This window comes from Oryzias latipes, chromosome 4 (genome assembly GCF_053564925.1).
Source record: "Oryzias latipes strain Hd-rR chromosome 4, Olatipes_Hd-rR_3.1".
Taxonomy (NCBI): domain Eukaryota; kingdom Metazoa; phylum Chordata; class Actinopteri; order Beloniformes; family Adrianichthyidae; genus Oryzias; species Oryzias latipes.
Window position 1 is genome coordinate 26686420 of NC_136240.1, and position 13904 is coordinate 26700323.

A 13904-nucleotide genomic window follows, 5' to 3' on the forward strand; every position below is an offset into this window, starting at 1 on the left:
AGTCCACAAACAAAAAAGAAATATTGTTCATGTTTTCATTGGAAGCAGAAGACTAACGTTTGGTTTAAAGTTATGAGAGGTCAAAATTGCATAATGTAAACAAAGTTCTGGTTTAAACTCTGCTGAAGATTGGAGGTCTCCCAAAGTCTGTCATTTGACAGCAAGTCAACTTGTCAGTGATTGCATCAACTAAGCAGCGAAGAGGATGTGGAAGTTGAAGGAGGAAGTCTATCAGAAGATTTTTTTGGTGGAGTTTAAAGTTAGAAATCATGGCTTTGGTTATTTAAATGTTGGATATCTCTCAGGTTTTTGCTAAAAGGAAAAAAAAAGACTAACATGCAAAACACCAGTTAATTCCCTACAGTCATGTTAAACATTTATGGGTTTGTCCCCGTTTGTATCAGATGCATGACTCCAGTAGGCCCAAAACATTTAGGGGCATTAGTCACTTCTTGAAAGCTTTTTTTTTTTTCATTATCAATCTTCAAACTGGGTATATGGTAATTGGGAGGATTTAATATTTAAAGACCCAATCTGAGGAAAATTTTGTTTTTGGTGGACATTAATAAAAAAATATAAGTCTAAAATAGCATTTCTGAGTTTTTCTTTATCTTATTATGAAACAGGACCAGATGAAAAATATGATATTTGTTGCATGGATAACACAAAGGACAGGCTATTCAATGCCACTGGCAGCTTAATCTATTTACATACTGTCAGCGTTCAATGATGTTCCTTTGTCTTCATTTTTAGCATTAACTCTGACCACAAGAAAATGACCCGAGTCGAGTTTGTGCATTGTATTATTACCCAATGAATTTGATCAAACCACCCAAAAAATATGATTATTTTAGATCAAGTGAAGCCAAAATACTTGTTGGCTCTTTAAAATGTCGATCTGTCACGATGCACGAGTGATATACGTAACTGATAAGTGGCTCTTGCGTTCATCATTCAGTTTGAGCTTTTCAATATTTTTGATTGGTTTGACAGTTATGCAGTTTACTCATATTTTACATTGTTTTTACACAATTAGTATGTCAATCTTAAACAATTGTGCGGGATTTTTGCAGGAGATATACACAATTTTGTAGCCTTCCATGACCGTTCCACATACGTCTAGTGGACTTTTTACGCATGTTCCACTGTAAACTTTTGTATTATGTATCACATTAAGATAAAATAATTGAAATGATTGATGCATGAATCATTAATGAATTTCCTAAAAGCAGTGCAACAATCACGCACGGTTCATGTTCTAGGTTAATTTATGTGATCTTTGAGTTGTTTATTCATATTTCTTCCGTGGTTTATTATATACATGGTTTATTCGTAAAACATCTGTAAAAGTTTCACATAAAAACCAGAATTTTTCTCACTTTTTCTACATTTATTCACGTATGAAAATTTTTCATCTGCGCAATCAACGCAAACTGTACGTGGTTGTGTGACACCGCCTTAAATTCAGTTCTAGTTTATCTTTCAGACATTTTGGTCATTAAGAAAGTGTTTTTATCTTTTCCTACATTATCAAAGTAACTACATCCCAAATTCTTATAGTATCGTGTGCAAGTCCTACTGTATGCTACCTTTTTTGTTTGTTTTGATTTGTTGGTGACATGCCAGAAAAAAAAAAGCTTGCAGTTAGTTTGTAATTTTACTATTTCTTCTAAACAGTGTGCAGAAGCTGTCTCTCGCTGTGTGACGAGTGAAAGAGTAAAAGCAAACTCTCATCTACGGAAAAGTAAACACAAACAAGCAGACGATCCCGTATTTATCCTTCAGAATCGGGTTGTGTTGTGTTGTGCTCTCCTTTCCTGCCACAGACAGCCTGTGTTTGAAGACACGTTGCCAGAAATAAAGCAGCGCTGCACTTTCATGTGAAGCCCTGTTTTCCCCTTCTAGCAGACTCGTTTCCCCCGCCCCAAAAAAACAAAGGCTAATGATATGCTAATGTGGTGTGTAGCTGTGAAGTTTTCCTTTTCTGAAGTGAAGAAAAAACGGTTCTCTGAAGGAGCTGCGGTCTAGGCAAACCCTGACAAAGAGGGTCACTCCGGCTCCGTCTGAAACACAAGAGTTCATTTGCTGTGCGTGTGCTGCGCTCGCACAAACACACACACACACACACACACCACCTGGCACTTTTGGGTGTTTAACAGACTAAACTCGTAAAACTGAAGTGTGTCAGAGAAACAAGGAAGGAGCGAGCACGCCCTCGTCCATCAGTGTAGAGGTAAACACCATCTGGACACTCACAAGCTTCTTTTCCAACACAACAACAGTAACAACGCAGGTGTTCAGGACCAGACAAACATGACGGAGTAAAAGGTGTTCACTTCTTGGAGCCAGTGGTCATTTCCTGTTTGGAAAGCGAGGGGGGAGGGGGTCACTCAGTCCAGTTCTGATATACAGTCAATGGAACAAATAGACTTAAAGCCTAATCCTTCTGTCAGATCATTCTCACATAAAATCCACTTCAATTTTATGAAAAGCAGTCGGTGTAAGGAGCAAATAGTTATTGCTAAAATTGTAGTTTTTCATGAAAGTTAAACTGTATTAAATTCTTTTACCTGCTGAACTATTCAATTCAAAAGCATTAATGTTCATTTGGCTGAGATTTATGCCTTTAAGGTTCCACAAACTGCTTTGGTTTTCAACCAGTACAAAGCAGTAAGACAGTCTGCAAGGAATGTAGACAGTCACATCTTCAGTTAAACCAGGAGATGTAGAGAGGAAAAAACCCAAACAAGGAAAACTTCAGAAGCACAAAAAATGTCTCTGCTTAAAGTGTCTTTGGTCTCTTAAGGGAACATCTACAAATTTAGTCAATAACACTTTAGACACATATTTTAGATGACTGCATCAAATAAACTAGACTGGAAAATAAACAAGTTGAAACTGCTTCGGACAGATTAGATTACAGTTCCAGTCCATCATCCTACGATCTACTTTCAAAGTGTTCCCTGTGCTCTTTGAATTCTGATTAGGCAAGGCAAGGCAAGTTTATTTGTATAGCACAATTCATACACAAAGTAATTCAAGGTGCTTCACAAAACAGAAAAATGCATTAAAATCACAATACATCATAGAAATAATCAACATAAAATTTACTTTAAAAGAAAAGAAAAAAAAATTTGAAAACTGATTTAAAAATAAAGGAAGGAAAGGAAAGAAAAGTGCAGATAGGACCTCTCAGTCATATACACGGCTAAACAGAAATGTTTTAAGTCTAGATTTGAACATGAACACAGAAGAGGCCTGTCTTACGACTTCAGGGAGGCTGTTCCAGATTTTAGCTGCAGAATATTGAAACGCTGATTCCCCTTGTTTAGTTCTGACTCTGGGAATCAACAGGAGGCCGGCCCCTGAGGTCCTCAGAGTACGAGATGGTTCATATGGCACTAACATGTCAGAGATGTACTTTGGTGCTCGGCCATGGAGAGACTTGTACACAAGCAGAGCTGCTTTGAAGTCTATTCTTTCAGGTACAGGGAGCCAGTGCAGAGACCTGAGCACAGGACTAATGTGATCATACTTCCTGGTTCTGGTCAGGACTCGAGCAGCAGCATTCTGGATGTACTGAAGCTGTTTTACAGCTCGTTTGGAGAGGCCGGTGAGCAGGCCGTTACAGTAGTCTAACCTACTGGAGACAAATGCATGGATAAGTATCTCCAGGTCTGGCTTTGACACTATGTTTTTGATTTTGGCAATGTTTTTCAGATGATAAAATGCCGCTGATGTTACTGACTTGATATGGCTGTTAAAGTTCAGGTCAGAGTCCATGATTACCCCTAGATTTCTGACTTGATTTGAGGGTTTAAGAGACAGAGAATGAAGGTAGCTGCTGAGACTTTCTCTTTGTTTCTGTGGGCCAAAAATAATAACTTCGGTCTTGTTTGAGTTTAGCTGGAGAAAGTTGTTCTGCATCCACGCACTGATCTGTTGGAGGCAGTGGCTGAGTGAATCCACCGGCCCATATTCACCTGTTGTCAGTGACACATAGATCTGAGTATCATCTGCATAGTTGTGATAAGATATGTTATTACTGCGTATTAACTGCCCTAGTGGCAGCATGTAGAGGTTGAACAGAAGGGGTCCCAGGATCGATCCCTGGGGCACACCACAAGTCAAGGCCATGTAGTCTGAGACACAACTCCCAATTTCAACAAAATATTTCCTGTCTTCTAGATAAGACTTGAGCCAACTTAGGGCAGATCCAGAGATGCCAACCCAGTCTTGGAGTCTGTGCAAAAGGATCCCATGATCAACAGTATCAAAGGCAGCGCTCAGGTCTAGCAGGATTAAGACAGTGACTTTGCCATCATCAGTGTTCAGGCGGATGTCGTTGGTTACCTTGATAAGAGCAGTTTCTGTGCTATGATGGGTTCTAAAACCTGACTGGAAAACATCAAATGAATTGTTTAATAAGAGAAAATCAGTGAGCTGTTGGTAGACAACTTTTTCAAGGACTTTTCCTAAAAATGGCAGATTAGAGATAGGTCTGTAATTATTCAGTACAGTGGGATCAAGACTGTTTTTCTTCAGGAGAGGTTTAATGACTGCAGTTTTTAATGCCTCTGGAAATATTCCAGATTGAAGAGACATGTTAACTATTTGAGTAATTGATGGCAACACACTGTTCAGGACAGACTTTAGAAATCTAGTGGGTAACACATCAAGGCAGCATGTAGACGAGCTCAGACGGGTGATGGTCTCTTGGACAATTTGGTCAGTGACAGGTACAAAGTCAGTCAGCTTAGAGTGAGTAGGTGGCCGTTCGATAGTTATATGTGTTGTGGAGTTGATGGCTTTTTTAATGCCCTGAACCTTGTCATTAAAAAATACAGCAAACTCATTACATTTAGGTGTGCAAACCAGTTCTATTGGTAGCTGGGTTGGAGGGTTAGTTAATCTGTTTACTGTTGTGAACAGGACACGAGAGTTGTTGCTGCAACTTCCAATGATTTCAGAGAAGTACCTTTCCCTTGTTCTGCATAAGATCTGGTTGTAAGCGTACAACTCCCCCTTATACATTTCATAATGAACCTGGAGTTTTGACTTGCGCCACTTTCGCTCAGCTCTGCGGCACTGTTGTTTCTGTGCCCTGACTAGATCATCGTTCCTCCAGGGAGCTTTCTGTCTATGTTTTCTCAATTTAACCTTCATAGGGGCAATGGCATCCAGAACATTCAAGATGCTAGAAGTAACAGAATTCAGCATTTCATCAACATTGGCACCAGAGGCGTTTTCAGGGTTTATCATTTCTACAAACTGTGCCCTAGTGCTCTCATTTATTTGTCTCCTTTGGACAACTGCAGGGCCAGGCGGTGGATTGGGAGCAACAGACAGGTAAAACAATAAAAGACAGGTAAAAAAATACACAGAAATGATCAGAGAGGGCGACATCAACCACATTGACATTGTAAATATTAACCCCCTTTGTGATGAGCAGGTCCAGAGTGTGCCCTCTGCTGTGGGTGGGGCAACTTACATGCTGAATTAGATCAAAGGTTTCAAGGACAGCATTGAGCTCTTTTGCATTTCTGTCATTGAAATTATCAACATGAACATTAAAATCACCTGTAATGACTAGACCATCAAAGTCTGTGCACACAACTGAGAGCATTTCAGTGAAATCATCAATGAAACTTTGGCTGTGCTGAGGAGGTTTGTACATGACTATGCAGAGTAAGGGAGGAGTTTGTTTTAACTCAATCTTAAAGGACACATACTCAAATGATGAAAACACACCAAATGATAGTCTGCGGGTTGCAATATTATCTCTAAACAGTGCAGAAACGCCTCCACCCTTTTTATTTTCTCGTATTATGTCGCTTTTAGCCAAAATCATAATACCTGTGCTATTTCCTAGAACATAGTTTCTGCAGAGCAGCAACAGTTCATCAGAAATTCACCTCTGAGTTGTGGGCGGGACTGTTGGCGCGGAGTAACCCTGCCCCCTTCCCCATCATCTATCTACACACTCTCCCGCTAGTTTTCACACCTCCAATCTACCATTACTGGTGCTACATTGGAGCTTTCCAGCCGTACAGTTTTGAATCACATGCCAACTCAGACGAGGAAAACAGAGACGTACATGAATCTAGAGTTTACAAGCGGTTGCATCAGAATGGAGCAGAGCGGGGAGCTTATGCTTTGCCATAGTACATCACACTTAAAAGCTTTTTCAAACTGTATTTTTGTCTGATTCTTATTTAAAACTATTTGAATCAAGAAAAACTCCTAAATTCAATTATAGGCTTAATTTTCTTTATATCCGTCTTCCATCATCAGAAAAATGCCAAAAAGAGCATTTTATAAACACCAAAAAGGCAATTTTCATCGCAGGGATCATTAAGTTAAGGTGTTGTTTTACATCTAAATCTCCAGAGATGTTTGATAATTCAGTTCTATGTATATCCCTCAATTAGTGGATTAAGAATATCCAATAAAAAAAAAAAAAAACTCAACATAAAGAGCTTGTGTCACTGTGCAGTTGAATTTAAAGGTGTTTCTGTGGAAAACCTGTGACAACCATGAAAAATGAGGCTGAAGGGGCTCAGGTGTTCCTTCTAAATCCTAATGCGACTCAATCTAAACCACAAGATGGAGCCTCAAACCCTGTTTATATAAAAACTCGGACAGCCGTGACCCCGACTCTGCGATGAAACATGATGAAGGGTGACATGCAGCTGGGAGGAAGGAGTCTGCCCAGGAAAAAGAAAGAAAAAACATTCAGAAAGTCACCCCTGAGGAACATAATAATCTTTGATTATTTGCTCAACTACAATAACTGAAGATCAGATTTTCCACATTCAAAATAAGGCTTCAGTTATTCTGCTTTGACCAATCCCACCCACAGAAAACGGCGATGGAAAAGCTAATTATGCGGTTATTTAAACAGAGTAGATTAAATCAGGAACACTATTCGTTTTAGCTCAAGGGCTTTACATCAAAAGCCAACAGATGGAGCTCCAAAACGAACTGAGCACAGATGAGTAATATGTGTCCTCTGTATGAGTTACAGGCTGCTCTCCACCGGTTTAAATCTGCTCCTGGTTTATGAGGGTTTACAGGCCGTGAACACAAAGAGCATGAAAACGTAAGTGATCAACACTGAGGGTGACACAGACCTGTTGGTACACAATGTTCTTGGCTGAGATGGCAAAGGAGGAGAAAACAAAAGGTTGTCATTCGAAAAAGCACTTTAATCTCTGCTGCCATCTGCTGGCAGCTCATAGCTACAGCTTTAAATACTGAAATGACCTCCTCTGATGAAAATTGTGGTTGTTTTTGGTGTTTTTAACATGCTCTTGTGGCATTTTTCTGGTGATAGAGGACATATATAAAGAAAATTAAGCTTCGAGTGGAATTTTTGGGCATTTCTTTCTTCGAAATCGTTGTGAATCAGGAACCGATTACAAAAAATGCTGTTGGGGAAAAAAAAATCCTATTTGTTAAGTCGAAAATACACTGGGCAGGCCACAAGCTCCCTGCTGTGCTCCATTCTGATGCATCCATAACGCAGTTGGGCTAAAACAGCATAATTATAATTAAAAGACCACTGGAAACGTCGCATTTTGCGACCAAAATTTGTGAGTGTGCGACTGAATTTTATCAAGTCAGTAACATGAGTGCCATTTTACCATCTGAAAAACATTGCCAAAATCAAAAACATAGTGTCAAAGCCAGACCTGGAGATACTTATTCATGCATTTGTCTCCAGTAGGTTAGACTACTGTAACGGCCTGCTCACCGGCCTCTCCAAACGAGCTGTAAAACAGCTTCAGTACATCCAGAATGCTGCTGCTCGAGTCCTGACCAGAACCAGGAAGTATGATCACATTAGTCCTGTGCTCAGGTCACTGCACTGGCTCCCTGTACCTCAAAGAATAGACTTCAAAGCAGCTCTGCTTGTGTACAAGTCTCTCCATGGCCGAGCACCAAAGTACATCTCTGACATGTTAGTGCCATATGAACCATCTCGTACTTTGAGGACCTCAGGGGCCGGCCTCCTGTTGATTCCCAGAGTCAAAACTAAACAAGGGGAATCAGCGTTTCAATATTCTGCAGCTAAAATCTGGAACAGCCTCCCTGAAGTCGTAAGACAGGCCTCTTCTGTGTTCATGTTCAAATCTAGACTTAAAACATTTCTGTTTAGCCGTGTATATGACTGAAAGGTCCTATCTGGTCCTATCTACACTTTTCTTTCCTTTCCTTCCTTTATTCTTAAATCAATTTTCAAATTTTTTCTTTTCTTTTAAAGTAAATTTTACGTTGATTATTTCTATGATGTATTGTGATTTTAATGCATTTTTCTGTTTTGTGAAGCACCTTGAATTACTTTGTGTACGAATTGTGCTATACAAATAAACTTGCCTTGCCTTGCCTTTTACATCCAGTCGCACACGTGCTACCAGTCAATTTGCCTCCCCCACCCTCCGTATTTTTTATACATTAAACATGGAAGGGGCACGTCAATGATCAATGAAATAATCAATGAGACGCGAGCGCACACGCACGCAAACACACAAACTCGCATACATACTCATGAAACGCGAGCACACACTCGCGTGATGCCTCTCTGTGAGGCGGCCACTGCGTGTGAGAAGAATAGGGAAAGCCTAAATGCGTGGAGGGGGCGGGGCCTAGAGATAATCGAGCGCGCGTTGGAAGGAAACGGAGACAAAAATCATCACAACCTGATATGTGCTTCTGAGCTATGAATAAGCGAACTTTTTATTCGTTCTTCCGACTTGCAGCTAGTGTACCAGTGCCAGAGTGTACAGCAGGGGGTCTCAAACTCGCGAAGCAAACCACGGCTCTCATGCGCGGCTGTCACTGCAGCACATCGCTCCTGCGGGAGATGGTCAGCTGAGGAGCATAAATGTCCCACACCTAAATGCGTGACAGCTAACGGGGCTCTAGCATTAAACACGTGCGAGCAACAACACGATTTTGTTTTAGTCACATTTAAAACACGTGGGGAAAATGCAACGATAGACGTGTTTGAGATGAACCAGCGCGGCGCCTGGATAGTTGGGGTGACCGGGGGGGGATGAAGGCGAAGCTAAAGCGAGACTTAAGGAGAACAGGAAGTTGTTGTCCTTAAAATTCAATTTAGTTTTAATATGCCTCTTCCCCTTAGTATGATCTGTGATTTGTGATATTATATCTTTTATAATTATTTTAATGTTCTGTAATGGATGTAGCTTATTTTTAATCAGTTGGCATATTAATTTATTTTAATTGATCACTGAACTACAAAAAAACCATCAGGACACATGTCCCATAATGCATTGTTTTGTAGTTTGTAGGGCAGCTTTCAGTCAGTGAAGTACTAAATTTCCAGCTGTGTTCGCGTAGGTTGGCGCCTTGCTGCTCCCACCCCTTTCTCCTGATATTTTTGTGATGATTGACAGGTGATGTTGGAGCAAAAACAAAAATATATGTCTCACACCAGGTGATCTGCACAGCGTTGCGTCCATCTGGGTGATCTCAAACACGCTTATTGTGCATCTTGGCTGCACCTATTTGGTGTAGCCAACATGTATTTCCATCCCCTAATGTTTACATACATTTAAGTATTGTTTGAAACTGTGAAATGACCGAAAGGTTACTACAATAATCACTTTGTTATTAAAAACATTTTTTAAATTCTAAATAAATGGTATTTTGTTTACTATTTGTACTGTCATGACAGCGATGGTGCTGTCGGTTTACCTTGTTGTTGCATCTTCAAAAGTGCAGAATAAAATGTGACAATGAATTTGGAACAGCACATTTTAATTTCTGCATCTATTATTAAAGTATTTATTAGTAATACAGTGGAAATTAGTAGATTTGGTTAGAATGTTGATTTACGGTATGCGCCCCTAAATTTTCTGGTTGTGCCCCTAAAATTTTCAGTTGGGGGCCACTGTGCTCCTAGTGAAAAAAGTTAGTCTGGAGCCCTGGGGACTTTAAGAGGTAGGAATATGACAAAATATATGAAGCATGATAAAACAGCATTGTGTGCATAAATATGTGTCGTTGTAAAGGGGTTAAAAAGACACAACATCTATTTTCAAGTGAGTTTTTTTAAAGATGCTTGTAAAAAATTAAAAAGTAATCTTTTATCTTTCATAATCATGACTGCTATCTATGAAAATTACTTTGCAATTTACTCAAACTGAAAAAAACAAAAGTGAGACTGTTGTCCCACTACTGAGGTGAGAGTTCTTTTTTATGGAAATATTTTGATGTTTGGTTTAAATTGAATAACACTGAGTTTCCTACATCTGTCATTCACAATAAAAAAAAAACATATCTATTTTTTTCCATACATATCTCTGGAGGTCATTCTCCAAAAATTAAAACAGAATATTTGTAACAAATGCATCTGAAATCAAATTTTAAAGCAAAATAATTTTATCGAAAGCAAGTTGATGCCAAATCAGCTCAATGCAAAAGATGAATAAATAGAAGCAAATCATTTCTATTTAAGGTCCAACAAAAACTGAAAGAGCTTTCTTTGCAAAGACAATCATGCCCTGTTTACTGTGACCATCGTCAAGCCTTCAGTCTCATCCGGTAATCCTTTCACTGACCAGCAGGGGTCTTCCATGATATAAGTTCTGCAGGCATTTTGGTTGAGTGTGAATGGATCTAAAACAGCCTGAGTCATCTTTGGCGGGGTGTTTCCCTTCACTCTGCAGAGCTTCAGTCCAACAGACACAACATCTAACCCATATGGCCCTCTGTGCTCCTGCAGAGGTTCAATAACTCATCCACGACTCAAACCGTCAGAGTTTCACATTGTAGCTGCATGTATGTTAACTTTAGAGCACGGACAGAATGAGCACTGAACTGTGTTTTTTGTGTTTACTGACCAGGCCAGTGAGCGATGGAGCAGACTGTCCCAGAGCCTGGCCCCTCATCCGGATCAGGTTGTTGACATCTGCAGACGTCCCGGCCATGCCAGCTCCGATCCCTCCAGAGAGCCCCTGACCGGCCAGCTGGCTCACGCCGGCGTGCAGACTGCAGGACAGCGGGAGCAGCTGCTTACCTGGAAAGACAAATAACTAACAGTTCAGATGAACTGTACACATCAGACTTCACCTACAACTCCCACCACTGTCACCTGCAGAAGTTCTCAGATGACAGTGCAGGAGTACAGGGGGGTCATGTCTGCCTTTGTTGGCTGGTGTGAAAATAACCACCTGCTGCTAAACACCAGCAAGAAGAAGGAGCTGGTCCTGGACTTTAGGAGGTCCTCTACACTCACTCACCGGGGAACATCCAGGGTTTAGACATTGAGGTTGTGGACACTTTTAAATACCTGGGTGTTCACCTGAACAACAGACTGGACTGGACCAATAATACGGATGCTCTGTACAGGAGGGGCCAGAGTCGCCTTCACCTGCTGAGGAGACTGAGGTCGTTTGGCGTGTGCAGACAGCTGCTGAGGACCTTTTACAACACTGTGGTGGCCTCAGTGGTCCTTTATGGAGTGGTGCGCTGGGCGGGGGGCAGTACAGACAGAGACATGAGGAGGCTTAACTGGTTAAGAAAGCCGGTTCTGTCCTGGGCTGCACACCAGAGTCCATGGAGGAGGTGGCGGTCATCATGGATAACCCCTCCCACCCCCTGCACCAAACTGTAGAGGCGCTGACCAGCTCCTTCATCACAAGACTGTTACACCCACAGTGCAAGAAGGAGCTTCTGCGGGTCATTCCTCCCCACAGCCATCAGACTGTACAACACCGTGTTGCAGTGACACACGACAGTACCACGGGTGTTTTTCATTCACTCATTTATTTAGTTACTTTTGTTGTAGTTGTTGTTGTTTTTCAAATGTTCTTGTTCCTAAACGGTTGTTTGATTGGTGTGTACTTTTTTACTTATTTATTTTTGGATATATAAAAAAATGGTATCTCATGTTTGCAGTGGATTCACACGCCACTTTCATAGCTGTATTTATTTATAATAAGAATGTCATTTTTTATGTCCTTTTTTTGCTGTTATTTACGAATGTTGTTTTCGCTGCCACAGATAAGTGAATTTCCCCATCGTGGGATAAATAAAGTCATCTAATCTAATCTAATCTACTCTAAACCCCCCCGGCCATGTTCATGGGAGCTGCTCCTGCTGCAGGTGCAACCAATGCAGCGGCAAAGCAGGAATTTTAACTGCAAAAATATCGAGTCACATGAATTGGAAAACATTTAGTGAAACACAATCATTCCCCTTTTTTCCTGGACGTTGTATCAATCTGTTGTTCCAAACTGGAACATTCGCAACAGAAGGGATTTTTTTTTAACACCAGTTAAGTCTGCTTTCATTTAACCAAAATGAAATATTTTTTGTCAAAAACCAAAAACTTAAACAGAGGTAAAAATTCACGGGTCGGTACCGGTCATGGCCATGCTGCTGCGTCGGGCCCGGCTCTCATCCTGGCTCAGCTGCCGGTGCAGTTTGGATTTTGTTGCCGCCGTTGCCGCTGGCGACAAGTCTGGGTTACTTAGCTTTCTGAACAACAGAGGAGGAGGAGTCGCGAACTCCTTCTGCGGAAAGAAGATGGACAGAAATGATCGGGTGTTAACATCTGAATTTAAAGTTTTGTTTTTCAGCTTTTATTTAGGTCAAGAAACATTTAAAGATTTGTAGCGATGCCACAAATCATATCAGTTGTGTCAGAAGTTTCTGTCCAGATGGAGTACAAACGAAATATATGATTAACAGCAACATGACAAACCAGGAAATGACTTAACAACAGAAAAATACACAAAACAGTCCTGCTAATAGGACAAATAAAGGAAAGTCTAACACACAAGAGCCTCACAAAGGAACTGAGAAAAGGTGCAAAACACAAAACCAATCGTTTTCTACCACAAACCTTCAACAACCCACAAACGCACACAGGCGAGTAGAAACATTCTGTGGATCTGATAGAACATTACACCTGCTTTCCACACAGGGCAGGAGATTTGACACAATGTCGCTTCATCATTAACTTTAAGCCGCTGCGGCAGACATCTGCTGAGCTGCTGGTCTATCCAGGTACCGCCAACACACACACACACACACAAGAACACACACTCGTAGCCTCTTTGAGCGACCTGCAAGGAGGCGCTTTCAGAAGCATCTGGATGCCCCACACTGACACACAAAACACACACACTGTTCCCAGATGGCTGCATGAATGAACCAGTAAAAGCTTCCGTTTGCCTTTACCCATAAGCCATCTGTTCACCTCAAACCTGGAAGACACAGACAAACAGCAACAAACGCACAACCGTTAACAAGCTGCGGTAAAGCCGAGCCGCAGCGTCACATTAGTAAACCTCCATAGCGACATTTGACACTAATGGACCTTTGTGGAACATTCCAGCAGCTGTGGCTCCAGAGGCTAAATGAGCATTTCTTTTTATGATAGACCAGATTGTTCTTCCAATTCTTCTTTCTTACTGCGCATTTGAGCGAAAATGTCCCTTCTGCCAGATGCCCCCCACAAAAGAGATTTTAAAAAAAAGAATCACCAAAATGTGCACACTTACTACCCGGTATAAATGAATTTTTGACATATTGAGGGACTCCCCCCAAAAAATGATGACATGCCATCAGGTTGAGTCTACAACTACATACAAGGTTTCATTAACCTTTGACCTCAAGAAGAGGCCACTGTCTTGAATTTCTGAAAGAAAGAAAAAAAAAATCACATTTAAACACATTTACACATTTAAACTCCTCCTGTTGGTTTGAATCTATTGCTTCATAACTCCTCAGGCATCATTGGGAGAAATGTGTTTGTTTTTCAAAGTTTGCAGATTTTGAACAGCGTTTGCGAGGCGAGTGGGGATTCCCAGTGCTTTTTAGCGGCTCAGATAAAAACGAGTGAAGCACTGCAGCTTCACAGCAGCTAA

The 13904-nt window shown here is 40.9% G+C and overlaps 1 protein-coding gene across 6 annotated transcripts in view; it reads right to left on the reverse strand.

Annotated features, from left to right (window-relative positions):
• Positions 1 to 13904, reverse strand: part of mast2 (microtubule associated serine/threonine kinase 2) — a 191548-nt gene that overhangs the window by 127721 nt on the left and 49923 nt on the right. For all 6 annotated transcript variants that reach the window (XM_011474291.4, XM_011474290.4, XM_078946193.1 and 3 more), the window contains exons 2-3: positions 12395 to 12545; positions 10872 to 11047 (exon numbers count right to left, since the gene is read on the reverse strand). In XM_011474291.4, coding sequence (XP_011472593.1) covers positions 10872 to 11047; positions 12395 to 12545 — 327 coding nt within the window. The remainder of the gene's footprint in view (positions 1 to 10871; positions 11048 to 12394; positions 12546 to 13904) is intronic.